Raw genomic sequence first — 25631 nt, forward strand, 5'->3', positions numbered from 1 at the left:
ACTGACGGCCGGCCTGCTGTTCCGCCGTTCCAGCAGAGTGATGCGCCAGTTCCTGGCCGATGTATGGTGTCTCATCCTGGGGCAGAAAATAACCAGTGTCCCCGTGCTTACTGTCCAGAGTTTAGCCTTTAACGGCCACAGGATGTCGCTGCAATTCATTTGCATTGCCTTGCATCATACTGGTGCGGTGGTGGATCACTTCGTTTTTGGTCCAAACAGTTTTGAGTAGGCTATCCCCTTATTTGGGTCCGTCTTCCCCTTAGTTTCTGTCTGTTGCGTTATAATACCGCTTGTCCCTTGCACTACCTGCTTTTTTATACTAGTTGTCATCTTGTTTCTATGTCTATTATTTATTTTAGCCCAGCCCTCTGCCCCTCCAGAGGTGTTTTGCCTCTGGTCAGGCCGTCATTGTAAATAACATTTTGATCTGCCCATGTTCATAAGAGAGATAGCTGTATGATGATCTTGCCTGCCGTGGTGTCACTAAACATGGCATCAAATGGACCATCTCTAAATAAGTTACCATTTCACCACCTTTTACTGTATGCATATTGTTTCTCATATTTAAATACAAGATACAATGCACTGAAGATGGTCATCTAACTGAAATGTTTGCTGCACTGCACCTAATTATTTTTGCTCTTTGGAATAAAATTGACTTCTCTCTCACATAAGAAACCTCCCACCTTTAATTCTGATAGTGTGCAGGTTTCCTACCCCTTACTGTAGTCTCATTTAAATACAACAACACCAGAGGCGTTATATCAATGCTTTATTAACATGTTAAGTAGACTTTAGTTCAGTAATGATGTGAACTAATACCAGACTAATCTTTAATGCCAGTATTATATTAACTAATAGTACACACGTTTAAAATGAATGATAAAAGCAAAGCAAATTAAACAGGTTTACTCCGACAATATGTTAGTGACATTCACATAGAGGCACCAAAACAAAAAGTCATAGACATTATCATGAAACATTCACACACACAAATAAATAGACAGGTCAAATTTGATATTAGCTATCCTAATTATGCAAAAGATGAGGCGTCAAACATTTTCAAGTGCAATAGGTAAGACGTTACAGTACAGAAACCTGATAGCAGGCTCTGGTTTGGCATTGTTTCCTCTACCGTAACACATTTTCCTCCCTTCTTACTGTCAACAGCTTGAATCATTCAATCAAATGCACTTTCCACACCACAGTTGTCCAATCAGGAGTTCCTCAGGTGAACATCCATCCTCCACAGCGTTTCACTCCCAACTCCCATCAACATTGATCACGAGTGTACTGTCGTCGGTGCCACGTACGTAAGGTCTCAAGCTTGGTTACGTCTTCAACTGTCGAGTTACTGAAGAATCCCATATAAAATATTGGCTATACTAGAATAACATTCATTATAACAAAGGTTTATATGTAGGAAGTTACCCAAGAAAAGGCATAGGTATTGTATATTGTGGAAAAAAGGTGCAATACGGCTGCAGGTTTGTTAGTTTGATAGTTTGGTAGGTTGCTAGATGTTAAGACAAAGGCCTGGTTTGAAGCCTGATACTGGCGACAGTTCTAGTATATGTCTGTCTAGCTAGAATTAAAGAAAAATAGTCTGAACACTTGTAGAAAAAACGCCCCATCACTGTAACATTTTGTTTTCCAAGGATCCACCTCCCAGTATGTTTTTATGGATGTTCAAGCTGGCCCATAGCTCTTAGTTTTGACTATTTGTATCACAATCACAGTTATGCCTGTTACATTTTTTTGTTGTTTTTCCTTTCCTGGTTTGCTAGAGACGGTGAGACAACAGAGAACAATCTCTTTCCCCCCTCCAACAACCAAAAAATGCTTATACTGTATATGGTATAAAAACATTCAAACATTCAAAAACGTTACATTTTACTTTAACCGAGCAACACGTCTATTTCACAGCCTTTAGCAGTTTTATATACCGTATGGTGAGTGTTCATAATGCCCAGGGAACGGAAAAGACAACAATCTGCGGAGGATTGTCTTTTGCATCTTTTCACTATAAGAGTAGACAGCAGCTTTCTTAGCGTTTAGTGGGTTTATCATTCCTTCACATTCAAGACTCGACACGACGGGATTAAAGCGTATCTAAAAAATAAGACGAGGGGCAGAGCAATATATCATATTTCACTTTACGTTGCATGTAAAAGCTTTGATCATATAGATATTGCTCACTAGTGATGCCTCCTCTATTTCAAAGAGCAATATTACTTCCTCCTGGCCTAATGGGGTGCTGTTGTTGTCTTTATGAAGATGCACTTTAGCACTGATAAGATAGTGAGTTGGGTGTGATGACGTTATGGACTTCACAGTGGAAGGAGAAAAATAACTTGTAACTACATAAACATGAGTCTGGATCCCTTTGTTACTTGATCTCCAATGGCATCTGAGCACAGAAAGCATGTAAGCACTAGGGTTAAATCTCTGGGAAATGGGGCGAGACATCCCTAGAGTATAAATTACAGTACTAAGGTCACACACACAGAGCAGTGCAAGATAGAAGCAACGTCCTCCAGGCAAAAGGCTTATCTCAATTTAAAGTAGAACAATAATTTGTATAGCGATATACCGGTAAGAGAATTATTAGCATCTCAAGTTCTTTCTTGAGACAGACAGGATCAAGGTTGAGTCTAATTGCACAATAGCTAGTACAGGATGGTCCATTATACTGAACTCCACAGGTCATATTGTTGTTGTCATAGATGTAATTCTCTAGTGTGAAGCTTTAATGAGAGGCATATTGCTGTCTGTTGAATCCAAACTGCTGCTGTTCTAGCTTAAAGTGACAGCTGTACCTGTGGTTTATGCAGCAAGAAACAGCTGATAACTAAGGTGTTTATATATCTTAGGTGTCTTAGGTAAAGTTAGGCAGACAGTGGAGACATACTGAATATGAGAATATAAGTGGGTGAAGAGAAACCTAAATATAGTTCATAAACCGATTCATTCATGTTTTATACATACAGGATGACTTAATTCCACTGGGTTAAATTCAAATTGGCTTCATGCAAATCAGATTCGTCTGTATGCCAGAAGGTTTCAATTATGGATGAAAGGTTTGCGTTCTAATCTGACCCCAAGGCTGAACTGAACTTTAAGTTTTAGTAACAGAACCCTCCATAAGAGTGCTTCATATCAGAGGGGGGATAAGCTGAACCCCACCTCGCAATCTGAAGCACTGAACACTGAAAAAGCACATACTCATACTCTCTAGACCCAATCGACTGCTATTACTGTTTACTAGATTTGCCAGACTTCCCAGGTTTGCTGGCTTTCGCAGCTTTGGTGGCTTTGATGTCCGTCTTGGTCTTCTGGATGCGAGAGAAGATCTCTTTAAAAAGCGCCTTGTACTCCGGCGTGTTCTGTCCCAGCCGCTTGTCCACGGCCTCCACCTGTTTGCTGATGCTCTCGATGGCCTCGGGGGTGGAGGGCGACTGGGTGGGGGTCGGGGGCGGCGCCGGGGTGGGGCCCACGGCGCAGTCTTTCATGGACGGGTCCCGGGACACGGGGCGGGAGGTCTGCACGCCGGCGTGGCACAGGCTCTCCTCGTGGCGCCGGCACTTGCCCAGCAGCTCCTCGTACTTCTCCAGCAAGGCGTGGTACTGCTCGTCCACCTCCCTGAGGATGGACATGCCCCTCTTCCTCACGCTGTTGGCGTGCAGGGCGTAGCTCCCTCTCCTGCGGCCGGACGCGTCCCGGGCCACGATGGCGTTGAGCGCCGTGTCGCTGCAGCTCTTCCTCACGGGGCTGGAGGCGGGCAGGGCCTCCCCCCCCACGCCGCCTCCCCCCTCCGTCTCCTCCCTCACCCCTCCCCCCGTCTCCCCCGCCTCCCCCTCCAGGAAGGTGTCCGTCTCCGGGGTGCTGTTGAGGAGGGTCTGGGTGAGAGCCACGCCGTCGTCCTCGCTGCTCAGCAGCAACGTCCGAGCGCGCCGCAGCTGCTGCAGCTCCTGCAGCTCCACCTCCAGCTCCCGCACCCTCGCCTGGCAGCTCTCGGCATCCTGCCAGGGAAGACATCAATCACAAGTTTCCATACACATGAACAATAATGCAGGGTCCAAAATGAACACACACCAAGCACCAAATACTGGTAAAATACTGGTCTTTGGTGGATAAATCCGTAAAAAGTTATTATTTGGGCCATAAATTACTTTTATGTTACCAGACCTCAGCAGGTAAGCTAAAAAGTTGATTATGTGTAATGTTTTGCTCCCCACCTGCACCCGCGTCTCCAGGCGGGAGAACTCCCCCAGCAGGAGGTGGCACTCTCTCTCCGCCCCCTCCCTGCGGCCCCGCTCGGTCCGGACGGCGGAGCGCAGGGCCGACACCGCCTCCCGCAGGTGCTCGTTCTCCTCCTCCAGCGGCTGCCGCTTCGCGTCCACGGTAAAGCTCTCAGCCCTGCCCACCACAAAGCCATCCTCATACCTGACAAAAACACACACACACATTAGTCACTGCCAGTATGTGGGACTATAATCATTTTGAAGTTTAGAAAATTCTAGCCTAAGTCAGGCCTGATATAATAATGGTTAACATTTTGCCAGAATTAAGCCTAAATCAGCAGCTATGGATGAAGTTTTGGATGAGCACGTTCAGAATGCAGTGCTCCTTTGTATGCATTGTTTTCTTACATTTCATTTTGCTTAATTATAGCCAAGAGGGTATAGTGGGAAATACAAGGTGAGTAGACTATGACTTCCAGTTGATGATCATATCGGACCGCGTGGCCTAACGGATAAGGCGTCTGACTTCGAATCAGAAGATTGAGGGTTCGAGTCCCTTCGTGGTCGTCTTTCCAGAGATCAATGAAGTGTGATCTTTTTATCATCTTAAGGAAAACAATCACCAATATAAAAAAAATCACAATCAATTGTGTTTTCAGAAAAGTATTCATTTATGTTTTTTCCCTAAAAAACACATATAACTTACATTAGTTTGACTTACTATGATGTATATTATGAATTTACAACTTAAAGATTTAGGTCAGACTTGTAAGATGGGTAAACTCTTTTCTTCAAATTCAAATGTGGGTAAACTGAGTTTAAGTGGGTAAATACTCTTCTCTAATATGTATTCAGATATGTATATACAGTATGTAGATATGTATATATTCAGGGTGTGTCCTGTTTAATGCGTGGAATCCACACAAAACAAAGTGATGCCAGTCCGTCTGGAGGCCTGACCTGGGCGCGGTGCAAAGCTCCCTCAGGCAAGGGAAGGAGTGGATGGTCTTGCGTCGCTCCCTCTTCTCCCGTTTGACCCGGAGCTGCTCCATGGAGCGAAGCTGCTCCACCTGCCCCGAGAGATTCTCCACCTGGTTCTGCAGAGCCTCGATGGTCCCCGTCAGCCTGGGGGGGCAGGAGGAAGAGCCGAGGGTTAGGGAGGGAGGAGGATGAAGGAAGGCAGTGAGGAAGGAATAATCCCAGTGTCCCTCTCTCACCTCTCGATCTTCTGCTGCGAGGCCTTGCTGTCCAGCACCAGCGTGTGGTTGGTGAGCTCCAGGTCTCTGGCGGTCCCGTCCAGCTGCTCGTACACTTTAGCATGCTGCTCATTCATGTCCCGCAGCACCTCCAGCTGCTTCGACAGGTACTGTAGGACAAACATGGACACGTGCTTTTTTTATAACACCTATACACAGTAGATTTAGCCACACACACCACGGGGTTAGGTTTAGACCAGGTCTAAATCTAACCCAACAACAGCCTGGGAGTGTTGTGTGTCTGTGTAAATAAAAACTGGTTCACAATAAAAGCTGGGTAAAAAAATATGGCAGAAATACCAGAAAGGAGTCTAAATTCGTACAATATTTCTAGTCTAAAATATCATTAAAATGGATGGATACAGGTACCGGTGGAAAAGCCTTGAAATTGATAACTCTACTGCTTGGATTGGTGTATAGCATTGCTCCTGTTTGATAGTCAATATGTGACAGAGAGCTGTTTTGATTCACTTTTGTGCCTTTGGCAGTTTTTGTTTCATTCCATTTTGATGCATTGATGCTTCCGGTAGCCTAACTTTATGTTACCAATAATAAATCACATTTCTGATAAAGAAGTCAATTGTTTTGCATGATTATTTCAGCCAGATATTCATTATTATCATTAGTATCAGTAGTAGTACTACTAGTATCTAACATCCTATACCAGCATAATTTTAAAAAGGCTTATACAATTACATAAAAAGGCAATTGTATAAGCAGCACAAAATCACTTTCACTGTGGACCTGCCAAGAGAAATAATGGCCTGTCTCTTATAACGGCCTGTCTCTAATAAAGGCCTGGTACTCTCTTTTGTTGAGATAAATAAAGATCCCGACCATTATTGGAAGTTTTACGGGAGCCACACTTGGCCATGAACCCTGTAATAGATGTGGTGCCATAAGGGAACTGAGGCAAAACAGTGAGATTAAAGGTTAAGGCTCCTCAAGCATTAGACCTGAGCCTAAAGCCATGACCTTAATCCAAACACCACACACACACACACACACAAACAAGATGGATGGATCCAAAGTATCTCACTCCCTTTTGATTAAAGTGACAGCCCCACATGCCGTTTCAATTAACTGTATTGTTAAAGTTAATCGTTTAAGTTGGTGAGGGGGGAATGAGTTTCTTGGCTCCCTTGATTGACTTCTTTTTCACTAGAATGATCCTCTTTGTGCACTGCAGAACTAACTCAGACCTGGTTTAATGACTTGAAGTGGTTCCCTGCGCACTTTATCTCAAAGTCCGAACTCCATCCCAGAGTCGCTTTTCATCACCAACACAAGAGTCGGTGCACTTGAATATCTTAACACATCGTGTCTTTTCAGATACAGACCACGATTAGAGTCTGCAATCTGCTGAAAGGCTTGTGAATCAGATGCTCTCCACTCTTTCTTAGATTCGATTGGATGGCAGTTTCCCAACCTGCCGGGATCATGATAAGCTCTTGACAACGCTGGCAGGACTCCGTGGTTCATACCTCGATCTCCTGCACTTGCTCTTCATTAGTGATGTACATCTGCTGCAGGGAGTCCTCCAGCTCCTTGTTCCTCTCCAGCAGCGTCTTCCCCAGCTCCGCCGCCAAGTGGAGGTCTAGAGGCAAGGGAAGAGAGATGGAGGAAGAGGTGGAGAAATACAGGGGAGAGGGATGAACAGAGGAAGACAGATGGAGAAGGAGGGATACAAAGAGAAGGCGGACAGAGATTAAAGAGGAGAAAACAGGAGAGAAAAGTCCAAAGAGAGGAAGGAAAGGAGGGATGGATGAAGAGGGAAGGCAGGAAGAGTAATAGAGTATGTTAAAATGAAATGGTGGTGCAGGAAAAAGATGTGAGAGAGTGATCAGAAGGATTGAGAGTGGGAAGAAAAGAAGAAAGGGGGAAGTTAATTACCCGAAGTAGAAGTACTGTGGCTACCGTGGCAGCCGTGCACAATTTTGATCACCCGCTGTCACGATTAATGGAGCACATTGTTCTATTTTAAGCAAGGTTATAACAGGGTCTGGGACGGAATGAGGGTCCAGCACTTTGTCTACGTCTGCAGTAAACCAGTTCAACTGTGGAGAGAGGAGGGAGACAGAGAGACAGCACTCCTCTCTGCAGCATATCTCCCCGCAGGTCCTCCTGTCCCCACTGATTGAATATGAAGGTCAGAGATTTGTGCCAACATTATTTGGAGAGACTCCTTTCCACTGAGATTAGGACAGAAATAGGCTGAGAGTCAACGGTGCATGGGTTGAGAGTGATTTTCAAGTGGTACGGACTGCAGTGTTCTTGGTCATAAAAACCCAAAGCACGTTTGACACCAGCCGCTGCTTTGCTTTTGCAGCTCCGCTCTTTATCATTTTTATTTGCGCTTCCAGACTGTTAATGCACTTCCAAGGTAAGATGAGTCACTGTCACCGCTCTCCATTCTGACTGCGCTCTGACTCAGCGGTATTCGTGGCCTATATTGCCGGGCTGAGTCAGCAAGATGTGGTTGGGGACCTCTGAGAAAGAAAGAGGGAGGCTAAACCGAACAGCCAATAAGGTCATCTTTGATAGTCCAGGGTCTGTCTTCAGTGATCAATACATGGGGCACTAGCTCCTTTCTGCAACCCCTGACCTTTGACCCTTGAATGTAATTGTGTCATGGCCTGAACATGGACTAAAGAGAGAAATGACGCACTAAGCTAATAACTCATATATGTTTATAGGGGGCTTTCAGATGACGCAACGTGTCTGGAGGCCATAGTGAAGTCTGGGCATCAACGACTGAGAACAATTGGCAGCGTTTCCAAGTGTACAACTTGGCCGTCTCAACAGAAGTCAATAGACATGGTTAATTTCTGTGCTGTTTTTGACTGATTATTTCATCACTGATACATCTCAATTTTGTGTAACTTTTATGCCATCTGATTTGTACACTAGCTAGAAGAAGCTAGCATTGTTAACATTAGTGCATAACAACAGTCTTTGCTAAATTAGCCTGCTGGCTAGTTAGCTAGCTAACAAAGCCAAAAACAACTGTTTGTTCAGGCTAACACTTCTCAAGCTACAACTCAGGGCGTTTTGGAGACTTGGACCATGGAGATAGGGCTAAGCAATTTATCACAGTGACATAAATTTGGAAACAAATCTACCATATCAGTCAAGTTATAACATTACTGAATTGAATTGATTTTTTTCAGGTATCTTTTCTAGCCCAGTTGTTATATATTTGGCCATTTGCACACAGCCAACTCCACTGGACCTCCATGATGGCGCCAGACGAGGCTGCAGGAGATTTGAGATGTAACTTCAGAGCCTCAACACTCCATTCATACAGATAAAGATCCTTCGAAGAAGTTTTCTGCACACACTTGATTTTGTTCAGCCACTGCACGTTTTGCCACCACGCTCCTCTCTTCTATCTGTCCATCCCATCTTATCGTCTCTTCCCTCAATTAGACTAACGAGTGGCAAGCTAAGCATGCTGTTGCCAGCTCCTCCACATGGGCCAATTCACACAATTTCCTCTGTGCTGACAGCTTAATGAATTCCTGTGGGGCCCTGGCATCAACAGCTCAGGTACAACTGAATGGATCCCTCCTCTGTGTTCAAGTGAGTTATGGAGTCTGCTCAGCCCAGTTTATCTGCTAGAAACAAGCTGTGGGAATAGTCCACTGCTGATTTCACAAATTCAACATTTGCATGATCTTTATTATCACTTCTCATCTTATTTTTCTCTCTCTGTTTGTTGTATCTGTATTTAGCACCTCCATGAGATACACCCTCTCACACATCACACCAGGGAACACTGGCACCTACTACACTACAACATGAAAACAAAGAGAGATTTCAGACATGGAAAACAAGTCTCTCTTCCACTGTTTTGCAGCCTATATGGCCTCAGGCGGTTTAGTGAGAGGCAACAGCTGAGACAGTAATGCTTCAAAACCTCCATGACATTTTCATATAAATAAATGTCTGTTTTGCTACTCTCTATCGCCGTTGGCGACAAAAGCGTTTACATTTGCTGTTCTAAACACCGGGTGTCGAGTAGCTCTTTCAGGGAAAAATCCTCTGGTAAACAGGGAGTGATGCGTTTTACATTTCCAGCAGCAGCAACAGCAGTTTGTTTGGAATAAATAGAAGAACTGGGTAGTTAGCATGAACAGCGATAGCGATGGCTGAACTGAACAGACAAAAAAAGCACAGAAACTCAAACTGATTGACAGTTGATCTCTGGGAAGTGCAGTGCAGAAACACCACAGCAATGACATTTATTGGCAAAATAAAACAAAACAAAACCAAAAAAATTAAAAAAAGGAACTCGCAGATTACCACTTTAAACTATTAAATAGTAATGCTATACTCTGAGAATGACTTATTTCTGCTGCAGTGACTTCTTGGCCAGTAAAGCTGTGAGCTATCCTGCCACCTGGATAGTGTTCCTCTCATAAATCGTTGAAAAAAGGAAACTCAATTAAGTAAACAGAGATTGTGGGCTGCCTTGGCTGGGGACCTCCGACAAGCTCTTCAAGCCTATCCAAAGCTCGAGGCAATCAGATAAATCCCAAACCAAACACCACCAGGAAAACCAGACAACCCAAACACTGGCTTAGTGTCTACATTCAGATGTTTATCTCCCTTTGGCTATCAGTGACTATCTACCAGAGAGGGAAAGGGAAAACTCCACAGCTCCAAGCCTCAAGAGAGAGGGGAGGAGGAGAAGGAGAGAGGGAGAGAAACAAAGTGAGAGAAGGGAAGCAGGCCAATTACAACATTTCCCCGCACTATCGAACGACTTCGCCAGTCAATACTTGCTACAGACCATTGTCCGTTTGCTCCGGCCGTGCAGAGCCGAGTCTTGACCCGCACAAGATGAATGGTTCACTATCTCAGAGGCTGTGACTCACGCATAATCATATCATGTGTGCAGAATGAATTTCCTGCATGTTCGAACAGACCAGCTGCAGCCAGTTGTGCATGTGTATGTGTTGAGTGTGTGTTCAAGAGCTCAAAAATGCATTGCATGTATTTACACTGTACATACAATGGCAAGTTCAGGTTTTCGAAAACCAAATGCAAGACTTTTTAAAATCTTTTTAATGCTACCAGGAATTGAATATAAGACCAATTTAAAAACCACAATACAGAAGGGAAGCTGGCAAAATCAGTCTATTTCCAATTGAACATAACTAATGAAAGTTCTGAATGTATAAATTGGTGCAAAAAGAAAACAGAAACGAGGAAATTAACTGTCAACTGTGTTTAGTAAAGCAGATACAAGATACAACTACTAACCCTGTTATGAATTAATCTAAGAGTGGAAATGCAATGCCAAAAATCAGACTTTTAATAAGTATACTTAAGAAATTGTAATCATTTTCAGGCCTTAAATTCAGTTGTGTTTCATTTTAAGACCTTTTCAGACTTTAGGGACCTGTGGATATGTAGGCAGGCCAATCCATGAGCTGTGCATGTGTGGAGGATAAAGCTCTCTTCCAAACGCAGTGTTCTGGTAGGTGTATATCGCCCATGAGATTCACTGGAATGTGGAAAACAAGACCTCTCCTCTTCCTCTACTAGCTGATCTGTGTTGCAGATCCACCCTGAGGACTCCAAGCAGACCTAAGAAAGGTCTACAAGGGTTCTATATAGTACCAGAAAATGGTTCTGTAGGCTTGGACCATAGCAGAACTCTTTCTGGTGCTATAAAGAACACCTTTAAGAATTCATGAAATGTTCCAAAGCAGCCATATACAGCTATATAGAACCACTACTCTAACTCCTGAAGAACCCTCTCTGTTCTGTGTGTAGCTTGTCACGCAAATATTTAAAAATTCCTGTTTTTTCTTCATGCACTGAGGAGAACAAAGACTAACTCTCCTCGGGTGGCATAAACCCTTTATAAGCTGTAATAACAGCATTTAGACAGTCTAGGAAGCCTCGCATCAGATGTAAGTCTAGCCAACAAGCCTCCAGCTGGTATGGCCACATATCTGCTGCCAGTCCAGGCTCTGGCTAACTAACAATGGGGCCAAACAAAGAAAGAAACATCCTATTTACATGTTTGCATGCTCTTTATTCCTTGGACGTGTTGAAATGTGAGCTGTAACTAGCTTACATTATAACCATCTTTAACTCTGCTTTCCAAGTTCCACATCTGCTGAATCCATCTTTAGAAAAGTGACACTCTAAAATGATTGCTGGCATGAGTCAAATTCACCATTGAATTTTCTTGAAGTTATTAGCTATCATGAATCCTTACTTACAAAATAGCAGCATTTTAAAGGAAGTAATCAAATATGGCTCAGTGAACATTAGATAGCAGTGCTACGAGCATCAAATTTATTCATGATAGTAGCTTAGTTAACATCCATCCAGCTACAGTATTATTGTTTTGTGTTAGCCTGGTTGTTGTCGAGCTAGTTATAGCCTTGCTAGCTAGCTGGATAGCTAACAGCAAAAGAAACCACAACTATGTAACATTATTGAATAATGGGGATGGGCATTATCAAGGATTGAATAATGACCTGAATTTCATAATAATTTTTTTAATAACCCTTGCATACTCTGTAAAACATGTAATATATTAATTCTCTGTCTGTAAAAGATGAGTCAGTCAGATCAGTTTTTTTTAAAGTAACTCATTACCTTTACTCTGAATACATTTTAAATAAGCTACTTTTACTCAACTTTTACACCAGTAATTTTACTTCTACATAAGTAGAATTTCAGCAAAGTTACAGTACTTCTACTTGAGCAGGATATATTAGCACTCTTTCCCCCCCAAAATGGATACATGGTGTTTTGGAATGAAACCTTCCTCATGACCTTTTCTCTCCCACAGCGCACAGGTCGGACAGCGATCCTGAGGAAACTGCCAGTGACTCCTGTGTGACTAGGAGGTAATACAACGCCAGTGGTGTCACTCTCTGATGGCACCTGGCAGTATCACACGTCTGAAGATGAGCTCAGGCAGTCAGCACTTTGAAACACACAGCCTTACACAGTACTCTGCTCCGTCAAACACAGAGGTCACACAAAAACACGGAGGGACGGATGAATACAAAGAAAATTCCAGTAAATTGTTCATTTTTATACCTGCCATTTTGGCTTCACATCAAATTTTGGCCTTTCTACTGCTGTCTGTTTGGCTCTCTCTCTTTCTTTGTACTCTCTTCCTCGCCATCTCCCAAAATCAAGAGCAAGCAAATCTATTTGTAGGTGTATTTTTACCCTCAGGTTCACTGATGTGTGGGTTCGTGCAGAGGGAAGGAGAGAAGTTGCTTTATAAGCCCATGACATCATCGTGGCGTGCACAAGCATGTATGTACATGCATGTGAGTGTGTGTGTAGTCCGATCAGGAGCCAAGTGAAGTCTCTGCATCAGCAGCCTTTCGCCTCCATTGGCAGAAATGTAATAATTGCTTTGGCACAAAGACAAGTGATGGAGAGATTAGGAGAGACAGGAAATGAAATAAGTAGTGCAGGGGGAGAGGAAGGAGTCTGTCTGTGTGTGTGTGTGTGTGTGTGTGTGTGTGTGTGTGAGAGAGAGAGAGAAGTCATTTTTGGAAATTAAAAAAAAATGCCTGTTTGGTTCATGCATACGCCTGAATGTAAATTTGTGGCTAAAACACTTTCCAGACAAGAGAGCTCAGCCAATATACTTATAAGCAGAATAATATAGAACGCATGACACTAATCCACAACGTATCTTACTATGTGATTGGCAATCTGTTATCAGTCCAACTGAATTGCAACATAACAAAACAGTTCTCATCTATATATGCAAATCGCCTGGATCCATTTGGCATTGATAACAGTGAAATGCTTTTAATATCAGAATCAAAATACAGTATATTTGGAAATTTTGACAAAATATAATCATTTTCTGAAGAGAAGGTTACATGTTTGATCCATTGGTTCTTCCTTTCAAGGCAGAACCAAGACATGCCTACTAGGATGATCTGGGCAGGAGGTGAGTGAGTCTCTCAAAATCATTTAATGGAACAAGTAAAATATAAAAATCAGGAGCTCCAGTGAAGGTCACAGCTGTAAAAGTGGATCAGATAGATTCATTTACACAGCTGAGATTCATTTATATATGCTAACAATGTAGAGCAGATGGTCTTAATGGAAAGATAGGAGTTAATTATCTGACCCTAAATTAGGTTAATTAGACAAAGCCTGAATGTTGAAGCCTCCTGCAGTGTTATTGAAAGCTTTTCTTCCATTGCAAACATGAATGAAAATGGCCTGGATAGGCAATAAATAATGGTTAATATTACACCAAAATTCAGACCTCAAATAACCTACAGAAGAAGGAAACTATGGATGCAGTTTTGGATGAGTACATTCAGAAAGCTTTGTCTGTGGAGGGTAAAGTATGACCTCCAGTCCTCCAGTCATCATAAAGCAACCATTAATATAAACAAAAATCAATTATGTTTTCAGAAAAGCATTAATGTATACCCTTTTTAACCTATTTTCATAACTTACATCAGTTTGATACTACTTACTATGTGTATTATGTACTATGGATACTATGCATTTACCTCACACTGATTTATGTCAGCCTAAAAAGGTGGTAAACTCTATTCTTGCAAATAAAAAGATGGGAAAACTGTGTTTCTTCAATACATCCCTGATTACAGCCTTATAATATTGTTACAGAGGATCTCAGTCTACCAGACTGGATGATGCTGACAATACTGACAGCAGATTCCCAGCAAGGCAAAGGCCCTGTTTGGCATGCTTTCAATGCATTGTTGTCAAAGTAGCACGGGCTGCACCTTAGAAACCCCTTCCAGGTTGAACTGACTGCATTTAGATGGGGAAAATCCTGTCTAAATGACATCCCGGCCGTCTCCTTGCATGAAAAAGAGGCTTTGTCAGTGGAGGCCAGCTGACCGGCTGACAGTAGCTGACATTGGGGATGCTGCAGGAAGGATGGTGTCTCGTCTGGTCTTACCCTGCTCCAGGTCCTGCTGGTCGTACCACGGTTCCTCCTCTTCGGTCACGAATTCCTCCATTCTCCCTGCGCTCAGCATGGATGACCGCCTCCTCCTGAACCCCTCAAACCGCAGAATCAAAGCCCCGTCCGCTCGCCTTCACATGCAAAACCCCCGTGTGAAGAGCAGCGGTCTAAACAAAAGAGCTCCGGTAGGATCCTCCGGCACCAGTCACTCATACAGAGAGAGCGGTACAGTACGCAGGCAGCCTCCACAGCCACACAGCCTTTCCCCTATTTGTTTGGTGGTCAGCTATTTGTGAAGGGAGTGTTGTGTTTCCTATTTCCTTCCTCTCCTCCGTCTCTCCCTCCTTCCTCAGTCACTCCCACCTCTCTCTCTCTCATCCCCCCGCCGGCCCATCCCGGTCCAGAGACCCGCTGCAGCAGAGGCTCCTCAGACGTGGCAGGCAGCGATGTTGCAATCTCAGGCAGCGGCACTTCCTTTCTCCCTGTTTTCCAGCCTTGCACTCATGCTGCCTTCACGCGCTGCTCGTAATCTGCGACTTCACAGTTCACGCATTCAAAGTGCTTTTGGTCGGAATGGAAATGATAATAAAATGGGCGATATGTTTTTTGGTAGTTGTTGTTTTACTTTACAGGAGAAAACATCCTCTCTGCGCGGCCCTGCCTGCCTGCAGCATCCCCACCAAAACTCCCCCAGACCTCCACCTGATGACGTCATGTTTTTAATATTCTCTGGTTAAATAAACATCATTTTTAATGGAGAGAATGCGGCGTATATTTTGAGCTACTTTGTGCTGCAGTGGCAGAATAAACAGAAGGAAATGTGCATCAGGCATGTCACTGATGTTTTTTATTCATTTTGTATAGAACACAAAGTAACAATAATTTACATAGAATTCCAAAGAACATCATATAATCAGAAAATACTCAAAAATCACTTTTACCATAAATCGTTGACACAGCATCCATGCTCTATCATAGAAATCTCAATATCTCAGTATCATAGAAAATTCCAACTTTCCTAGTTTTTTATTTTTTTTTACCATTTTGTTGGAACATTCATGAGCTCTCCACTTGTAATCCCAACATTTCTGACAGCACTTGAAGGCAGCATTAGCACATACCCTGGCAAGGATCAGCGAGACCCAGAGAGACCAGCATGTCTGGAGACAATGTGAAATCTGTGTGACAAGTTGCTTTATGAATACAGGACTATTTTGCAGAGCCTTGTCCCATGCACAATTAATGCATCCGTATAAGTTACATCATCAGCTAGTGTTGCAGGTTCAAAACAACGCCTCTCACATTCCATGTAACCTTGTATCTCTTCCATGGCACAAAATAATGTTACATCAAGTGCTCTCAAATAGATATGCATGAGACAAATGACCCCCACTTGTGTGGAATTTGACCCAAAAGGGGACCCGAACTGAGAAGATTTTTGTGGCTGGTTATGATTTATTATAGAGCTGCAGAACTGGCTATACTGTAGGTGAAGAGGTGACAATGAGTAGAGTAAAACCTATGAACAAAGCAGTCACCCTTATCCATTCTCTGACTGTGCTAAATGTCTAGTGAATGAAATAACACTGAAATTAAAGTGTTTCTTATTTTTCTGATTTTTCTGGGGACCTCCCGGAGGCTCCCAAGGACCCCCTGGAGGCCCCTGGACCCTGCTTTGGACATCCACAATTAAGATTCAGACAGAGCAGCACAAAAATATCTTGGGTTATTTTTGTCCTTGTATTTTGTTGGGCAATTACAGTAGAAAAAGTCATAATGGCGTATGTAAATGCTTGATAAGTCTATGTGGGCTATCATATCTGTTGACCTCATGCTATATGGAAACAAAACCAGACGCAGCATAACCTCATACAAAATCCCTCTTGTTAGGTTACGTGGCAATTGGATGGATTGTTCTGTTTAAGTTTTGGTGACAGATGCCAAATGGCCTCTGATGCAGCTCTATTTTCAGCTGAAAGCGGTGTTACATGTTACTTAGACCACTAGGGGGCAGACTGGGATTTTATAACATGCCACAACCTGTAGCTCAGCTCTATGAGATCCTTAGCTGAGCTCATAGAGATCCTTGTTGGCTCTGGGGTATAATCACATTTTCCCCTTAACTTAGAGCAGGAGGTCCCATTGCTTTTCACTCCAAAATAGCCACAGACCTCATTCAATAAGATTTTGATCCAGGCACCTCCATTCAGATGAGATTTTATCGGATTTAGTACATTAGGGAGAGTGAAACCTCTGATCAGAATACTCATGGATGCAGTTTTGGATGAGTACATTCAGAAAGCTTTGTCTGTGTTGTTTTGTTACAATGTATTTTGTTTTATTATAGTGGGAAATAAAAAGGAGGGTAAAGTATGACCTCCAGTCCTCCAGTCATCATCCTCCAGTCATCATAAAACAACCATTAATGTGGTCAGTCTTATTCTGTTCTCCCATTGGACCAAGCTCTAATAAATGAAGTAATAATGGCATGTAATTATTCCTGGTACATTTTACTTAGGGACTTAGGGCACTTTACCCAATGAAAACCATTTCTATATAGGAGCCATGGGAGTAGGAAGGAGCGGTTGGGGGTGGTGTGTGTGTGCGTGTGACATGTGTATGTGAGTGTGTGTGTGTGTGTGTGTGTGTGTGTGTGTGTAGGGAGGGGGTGTTACAGGTAAGTAATCTCCTTTAGCGAGCCCTAGAACTAATTGAAGGGGATTGGGACGGAAACATATGGCCCTAAAGGCCGGTGATACGGCAGGATCAGGTTCAGAGAGAGAGAAAGGGGGGAAATTTCCTCTTGTAGCGTGTGCTTTGTTGTGTGTGTGTGTGTGTGTGTGCTACTGGAACAGTGAGCTAAACCATCATAGTGGCATCATAGAGTGACTAATCTATTTGAAGTCTCTGTCTAACAGGCCGGGGAGGGGGGAGGTCACTGAGTCCAGCAGCGAACACGACTCACCCACATGTCCGTCTCTATGTTATTGTGATATACAGCCTTCATGAGACTCCAGTGCTGCAGATGGTTACCCAGAGTCCCAAATGCTGTTTTTATTCATTTTGACATTATACGACAGTCTGGCATAGGCGGACTGATGCCGGGGAGGCGTCAACGTCTTCTGGGGATTGTGGTTGAATCACTTGGTTGGGTAAGCAGTACACACACACACACACACACACACACACACACACACACACACACACATACATACATGAGTGTACATACAGAGACTAGTGTCTTATCAATGCCAGCTGTTGTTATGATGTCTGTGTTAAGACATTTATAGGGTACAGCCAGGGCAGAGCTGTCCTCCAGTGAGTTATATACGAGGCAAGATCTCTTTATCTCTTTGGACGTGTGTGTGTGAGTGTGTGTGTGTGTGTAGGCTGTGCTGCGTGACAGTATGACAGTCTACCAGCCCGGTGACACAGTAGAGGCGGGCGTTCGGGTAGTGTCAGCGGCCTCCACGGTTGAATCACACACACACACACCCCTCCCCACACACACACACATTCACTTGCACCGCTGAACTCTGGTAACCCCAGACTGGAGAAAGAGCTTGACAAAGGGTTAAACAATATAATAAGACAGAGAGATGTGATTGGAAACAGACCTCTGCTCAGACTTCACAGCAGCTGGCTCTTTGTTGAAAGCAGAGCAGAAGTGACTGGCTCTGCAATTCAAATGGATGTTTTGTGTGATGAAAGCAATGTGTGTTATTTTGCCCCCATGCATATGTATCTTCAGGCCAGCTGTGAGCTAATGGATGCTGCTGAGTGCGTCTTCACAGCTAATGGCACCGGCGATAAGTGAAGTCTGACACGGGACAAATAACTTGTTTTCTACATGGCTCCATAATTGGTTGGTTGTTTTTTATACTACATTATTCATAACATTTCATAACTGTCTGTGGCAGGGGAAAAGTGAAGACAGTGAAAGCTATGATCAAAACAGATATTCTTATACATTGTAATGCCAGTCAGGGAAATATATTTAAACTCCTCCTTTATACAGTAGACTGACTCTCTCTCTCTCTCATACACACACACACACACACACATACACACACACACACACATATACACGCACACTCAGAACTTTGTGCACAAAGACAGCCTTCATACCTCCCATACCCCCACACCTTGGCCTAGCCTCCCTCTACCACGCATGGCACACATACACACACACACACACACACACACACACACACACACACTGCTACACGTCACTCATCACAGATCTCTTTTGTTGTGTGCAAGTTCCTTTTTTTTATTTGACAGTTACATAAAAAAGACAAGTCAGCCTTCCACACCCACAAGACAAACAGCAGTTAGGCTCAAAATGAAGTGGAACATGTTCACATTCAGATAAAGGAGAGCACAGAAAAGACAGTATGGGGCCAAAAAGAGGCTTTCCATCATTTTCCCCAAATCTCTGAGCCAGAGTCTGTAAGCATGGATTGCTCTCTGATTTCCAATTTTGTACTCACCACACATCTGACCATATCCTAAACCTACCCACACATGCATGCCCTATAACACTTTATTTACTCTATTAAAATGCTTCCTTTCACAGTCCAGTTTCACCTCAGTTTTCAAGAAAATTAGAAGGTGTTTCTTAGTAATACACACACATTCAGCGGAGATGAATCTCACCATACCAAGCATATGCAAACCTGTAAGAATGTAGAGAAAAAGGTCCGTCAGAGTTTGTGCATGATCATTATTGATTACAATAGGCAATTCCCACAATTTACAAACAATTACATAGATTCTATAAGTTGAATAAACCCTTTCCATGTGTCAGAAAAGCTAATTTATAAGGGAAGTAGGTTACGCAATGAAACTTGAGCTATTCTTAACATAAACCTTCAGTACCTACAAGATTGTTCCTTGTATTGATGAGTAACAGAGAGTGTTTCTAAGAAAGTGTAGCATTATTCCCTGGGAATTATGCTGTTACACTCAACTTGTTACCATCCTAAACTTGTAACTACAGAGCAGTAACTGATGAGTAAAATCTAATTGAACTGAATACTAACTGCAACTCAGTGTTTACCCCCCCCCCCCCCCCCCCCCCCCCCCCCCCCACACACACACACACACACACACACACACACACACACACCATACAGCCAGCAGAGTGCTGTGTTTGGCAGCGTCAGAGGTCAGGGGGTTAAAGTGCGATCATGTTACAGACCGATCTGCTGAGACAAAGCCTGAATGGAGACTGACTCAACTGGCCTCCATTCACCACACCTCCCCACATCCCATCACACAGGGGTCAATGCAAATCAGCCTATTGTCACACACTGTGCTTACTGCTTACTCACAGACCACTGTGCCTGTCCGACAATGTCAATGACATCTCCATAATACCTCAAACTTTTCATCAGAATTGGATGTCGGGAAACGTTGCTGGTCTTGTCGCCTTCTTAGCTGATGCAGTGTAAAATTCAGTTCCGCTTAATGATGAATGAGCTGGGGTGTCGGCCAAAGATTTATGCAACGTACAATGAGCAACCGGTGTGAATGGCCCACACATGAGTACATACACCACGCACACCACACACACCACACACACACACACACACACACACCACCTCTGCAGGTTCTTTTGGATTATACGGAACTGCCATTAACTTCTCAGATGAAAGATTAAATGTGTCACTTTGTACAGGCTATAGTAATTCTAATAGACTATTGCTGACCAAGGGGCATTTACTTCAGGCTTAACATCAACTTTCAAGAGGTTCAACTTTAACAATCCAGGCAGACTTTCATTTAGATGCATGAACTCTGTATCACAATCCCTTATTTCACAACAATGTGAAATGAAAAATGACCATTTGGATGAATTAACCTTGTTGAAACTTGGCTTCCAGATACACACACACACACACACACACACACACACACACACACACACACACACACACACACACAATTGGCTTTCATCAAAGCTTTCACTCCAGCCAGGCCCATTAATGGCCGAACCCTCGGGAACACACACACACGCAAGCCGGGGCCGTTATTTCAGAAAGCAAACAACAACAAAGCGAAAGGAAAGCTGCCTCATTGTTCTTTCTCCCATTCTTGGTGAAAGCCTTTCCGTAGCGAAGGGAGACCGCACCTCTGATGAAGATGGAGGAGGGAAATCTATCAGTCTTCCCTCTGCTCCTCCACTCCAGCAGACTTCTCCTTTACACCACTTCCTATATGAGGAATATGGAGGAAAACGCAATGGTAACATCACAATGGAATCCACAGCAAATGCATAGATCCGTGCTCTTGAGAAATATGGGTGTCAGCTGGCGGGACACCAGATGGACCCACATACACACACACACACACACACACACATACACATACCACCCCCTGCTCCTTTTCTGTAGAAGGAGCCTCGTCTCCACGGTGACGGAAGACAAAAAAGGGAGGCCTGGCTACAAGCACAGCTGGTCTCCAGCAAGAGAGATAGAGGGAGGGAGAGAGAGAGAGAGAGAGAGGGAGAGAGGGAGAAGACAGAGGGGGTGAGAGGAGGAAAAAAAAATAGTGAATGAGTGTTCAGAGGTACAGACAGGACAGAGGGTGAGGGGGAGTGAGGCAGCACAAGCAGTGAAAGAGTTGATGAGGGAAAGGGGGGGTGTAGCCTGGAAGGAGAGAGGGGAGGGTGAAAGAGGAGGAGAAGGAGGAGGTGCACCAACTCAAACAGGAGTTAGTCAAAGTGAGAGAAAGTGAACACGCATTTCAGACAAAACAGAGTGGGAAAGAGCGCTGATCGACTGAGAGTAGAAACTGTCTCCTTCGCTGGGTCTCTTCTGTCAGGCTGAACCGGAGCAGGCTAATTAGATGAAGAGCCAGAGACTATCAGGCACCACAAACAACAAAAAAAACAAAGCGAGAGGAATTAGAAGAGGGGGGGGGGGGAGGGTGAAAACAAGAAGAAGGAGTAGAGGTCTGTGAAACATCGTGTGGAAGGTTTTATGTACCAGTGAGTTTGGTGAAAAAGTGAGCAAGTGGAAACAGTGACGCTCTCTGACTGAAGTTGTACACATTCACTATATAGGTAAGAGTCTCTTCTCTGTTTTCTCATGCTATGTTTGCCATTGATGTACATGACAATATATGGATTCTACAGTCACATGTTACACTTATATATTCTATGTCATTTTTATCCTTTTTGGCTTCTTTGATAATTGTCATTGCACAGAAAGACCAAGAAATGGTTGTCATTGAAATTACAAGCATTATAGTTATTATAGAAGCTAATAGTAACACTGAACATTAATTACAGTAGATTGGGTTCATAAGTGCAGATAGTGAAGCAGGCCAGCACAGGAAAAACAACAAACTGAACCTAGTGAGGACAGTGACACAGTGACACAAAGTTATTTATGCGACTCGGCCAGAGCCAGAGACACAAAGGAGATATTCTCCTCTTTAATGAGATTTCAGCAGCGTGTTTTGGTCTCGGCCACTTATGAAACATGATCTGGGAGCACAGCGGAGGGACAAAGGAGAGAGGAATCTCCTCTCTCGGCAGCAGCAGAAGCAGAGAAACAGCAGAGGTCGGGCATTCTTCAGACCGGCAGGTGGTTGAGACAGGCGTTCGCATACAGTGGATACCCATAGTGCATATGTGTCCGTGCACGCTCTCTCTCTCACACACACACACACACACACACACACACACACACACACACACACAACACACAGAAACTGAGAAAATGTAAAGGAACTGTGGGAGGAGCAGAATCAGATATAGCTTACGATATACGTATATGCACCGAAGTTGAAAAATACAATCCATTCCTTTGAACTTTCACTGCAAAAACTGACAAACTTATTAGGTGATTTTATCTTGTATCCAGACTTATCAAGCTTATTTTAGGATTTTTTTTAGAGAAATCATCTTAATAATTTTACCGGTTTCAACAAATGTGATTTTTTTTCAGGAGAATGTAACTTCAGGACATTTACTTGGTAAAAGTGAAATCGTCTTGGAGAAAGTTTCTTGTTTCCAGATTTCCTTCATTGTTTCATGATGATTTCTTGACAGAAGTCATATTGGCATGAATCAAGTGAAATGTATTGGAACCAGCAAGATTATCTACCGGTGCAGTGAAATCATTTGAGGAAAAATATCAAGAAATAAGCTTGATAGGTCTGGAAACAAGATAAAAATCACTTGAACAGCGTGTCATTTTTTGCAGTGTTGGAACAAGAAATCAAGTCAACAAATTGGTTTCTTCTCTCTGAACCACGCAGGAAGAGATGCAGACTGTTGTTGTCTCCTTTCTCAGCCATTACACAGTTTGGCAAACCACAGGGAAAACCTCAGCAAGCGTCACACAACACTACCTGACCTAATAAAATCAAGTCAAGAAAAACAACTGCAAACATCCCTCAAAATTACTCAGAATGATGTCTTGATGTCTTTTGTCCTTTGAACATCCCGTTCCGCTGCCATGTCACACTCTCCTCTCCCTCCCTCCTGCACCGGCCCCTCTAGTATCTTGCCCACACACAGCTGCTCCAGCCATGATGACAGGCCTTGCTCTTCAAATGCCAGGCCTGAAATAGTCCGCCGTGTTTATAATTAAACCGCACGGGCAGGACGGTGGCTCCTTTACTGTACCCAGATACACCCAGGCTTTGGGCAGGGAATCACATGGGCTATACACAAGCACACACACACACACACACACACACACACACAGAGGAAGCAAAGTAGTGGGCTAATTAGAGGTGCTGATATATAATGAGTGACTGCTCAGAAAACACATAGAGAGTTTAGGGATACAAGGCATATATGCTTACCAGGCTTGAAGAGTAATTGCAGTGTATGAATACAAATTGCACAGTGGATTCAGTAGTTCAGGGTGGAGCTGAAGATAAAAATAACGAGTTCATTTCTACTTTCAGTGGATCTTGCCAAGTGACAGTAGGCCTAGAGCTCATGTATTCACTCGCTGTATATCGTTTTGTGTTGGTCCTTTTCAGGTTTAGCTTCACATCTGTCTGCATCTGCATCCCTCCAGCGTCTGGAAGTCAGGATGGAGGTGAAAGACGAGATGCTGGACATCCTTCAGAAGGTGTGGACCAAACTGCAGGGTCTCCCACAAGCCAACCCGCTGGAGCTGGGGGCCTTCTTTGTGCTCATCCTGTTTGTTGGTGAGTTTTTGCGCATAGACCAGAGGTGTGACCGAGTCAACTTTGCTCGAGTTCCAAGTCAGTCTCAAGTCTTGAGGCACAAGTTTCAAGCAAAGTCTCAAGTCTAACTGTAGAACACCAAGTCAAGTCAGAACAAATCAGGAGTCCAGCATCAATTTAATATCTTAAAGAAAACTAAATATCTATGACTTTTCAACGCAATATGGTTTTAATAGGATAAAAACTTGGTAAGAGCATCATGAGTTTGATTTCTATAATCAGTTTCAACTTCAATAAATTCAATCATTCCATACAAATTCAGAAAACAGAATTTAAATTCAGTCGTCTGCTGGAACAAATCTCATCACTTTCAATCTAAGTCATTTACACAAACACAAGATCTTTTGTCGAGACTTTAGAAACCTTTTCAAGTCCTCAAAGTACAAGTCAAAGTCAAGTCCCAAGTCACCAGAACCCAAGTCAAGTCAAGTCTCAAGTCTTCTCTTCATGCATCAAGTCAAGTCTCAAGCAATTAAAACTGTGACTCAAGTCCCCACCTCTGGCATAGACTATCAGGTGTATAAGACAAAGTGAGCTGAAAATGGACCAAATCTAATAAATTAGACTCTTTAAACAAAACACACATGTGCATCAAACACCAACTCAGTTTAAATATGTAACAAAACTGTTTCTCTCCCTCCCCTTCTCCGCCGACCCAAATCCCTACACCCCCACCCCCCAATTTTCCACCCGCCCCATCCCCTCTCTTCTTCTTCTTCTCTCCTTCCAGCCACGTTTCTCTTCATGATCGTGCTGTCCTGCGTCCACTGCTGCTGCTGCGGGAAGCCGAAGTACCAGGGCTCCAGAGTGCAGCCTCTGCAGCCCGTCTGAAGGGGAACAAACTCCACTAATAAATACAACATCCAGCCTTCAGATAATGACATGACATGGGGCATCTAGCCAGCTTTGCATAAAGGGAAATGCTTCTTTCCCCCTCTCGAATCATGTTCAATCAGCGATCTCTTGGAGGAAAACATCAAGGAGAGAAATTTCCGGGATATTTCCAGTATTGGGACAAAGACTGGATACACAAAGAGAGCCATGCCTTGGAGCCAGCATCAGGAATCTGTGTAAATCAGCAGAGTAGCACAGATTCACTATAGGCCGGGACAATGAAACACTGTGCTGCTGTGCTGCAGCTCTTTCCAAGAACAAGCCGCTCCATGCTTTGAGAGGAGAGATGGATGAAAACACGGGGAAGCCAATTTAAGATTTGTGCTTGAATGGCAGAGAGACTCATTACAGATTCAGTGGTTTTGTATCCTGTTGATATTTTAGCTGTGATGTATATCAGGAATGTGAAAAACAAACTCTCTGCTCCTTCATGCTGAACATATGGAAAATATACACAAATTCCAGCTTGGTGTATGCGTGCCTGTGTTTTCCAGTGGAAACTTGCCAGTGAAAAAAAAGAGAGTGGCGCCCTCTGCTGGTTCAGTGAGGAGACAATGTTTTGCAAAATGTGCCAATGGAAGAATATGACATGCTTTGACATTGAAGGTATTCCCATTACAATATGGCAGAATTATGATTAGCATTAGCATTATTTATACTGTACTTTCCCTCCACATACAATGTTTTTACTGAAACAAAACAGTGTTGGATTTGTAGATGTTACTCAGGAGCAACATGGTAATAAGTTTTGATGAACTTAATGTGGTAATAAATGTTCAATATTGACTTTTTAAAAAATAATTTTGACTCATTTCTTATAAGGTCACATGAACACATCACCATCTATCTATCGATAACTATGATATGGTCACTCATCTGAATGTTGCATGACTTTCTCTGCATAATAGAGGCAACTTCACATCAGAACAATCGTTTTTATCTAGGTCACATCAGTAAGAGAGAGCACTGTTGTATGCATACCTTATCACCAGGCCTCTCCTTTGCCTCCAGCAGTCAATATTATCAGTAAACATTAACCAGGAGCTCTGTTTCTCTTTCTGTGCCATACCCAGA

The 25631-nt window shown here is 43.4% G+C and overlaps 1 protein-coding gene and 1 non-coding gene across 2 annotated transcripts; one reads left to right on the top strand and one right to left on the bottom strand.

Moving 5' to 3' along the window:
* Window positions 1-772: 772 nt before the first annotated feature.
* LOC139918407 (cerebellar degeneration-related protein 2-like) lies at window positions 773-14815 on the bottom strand. The gene is made up of 6 exons (XM_071907796.2): window positions 14442-14815; window positions 6985-7097; window positions 5462-5610; window positions 5205-5369; window positions 4239-4446; window positions 773-4022 (listed from the first exon to the last, which is right to left on the bottom strand). The coding sequence occupies exons 1-6, from the start codon at window positions 14518-14520 to the stop codon at window positions 3255-3257; spliced, it is 1482 nt and encodes a 493-aa protein (XP_071763897.1). The 5' UTR covers window positions 14521-14815; the 3' UTR covers window positions 773-3254.
* trnar-ucg (transfer RNA arginine (anticodon UCG)) lies at window positions 4739-4811 on the top strand. The gene has a single exon. It is a non-coding gene; the product is annotated as a tRNA-Arg (tRNA).
* Window positions 14816-25631: the final 10816 nt, after the last annotated feature.

Source organism: Centroberyx gerrardi, chromosome 20 (genome assembly GCF_048128805.1).
Source record: "Centroberyx gerrardi isolate f3 chromosome 20, fCenGer3.hap1.cur.20231027, whole genome shotgun sequence".
Classification (NCBI taxonomy): domain Eukaryota; kingdom Metazoa; phylum Chordata; class Actinopteri; order Beryciformes; family Berycidae; genus Centroberyx; species Centroberyx gerrardi.

Bases quoted from the DNA above. Each gene is read 5' to 3' on its own strand.
- LOC139918407 (XM_071907796.2), bottom strand. From the start codon at position 14,520: ATGCTGAGCGCAGGGAGAATGGAGGAATTCGTGACCGAAGAGGAGGAA. The intron at 7,098-14,441 runs GTAAGACCAGAC...CCTTGCCTCTAG, and splicing joins CCAGCAGGACCTGGAGCAGG to ACCTCCACTTGGCGGCGGAG. The intron at 4,447-5,204 runs GTCAGGCCTCCA...TGTTTTTGTCAG, and splicing joins GAGCTTTGCACCGCGCCCAG to GTATGAGGATGGCTTTGTGG.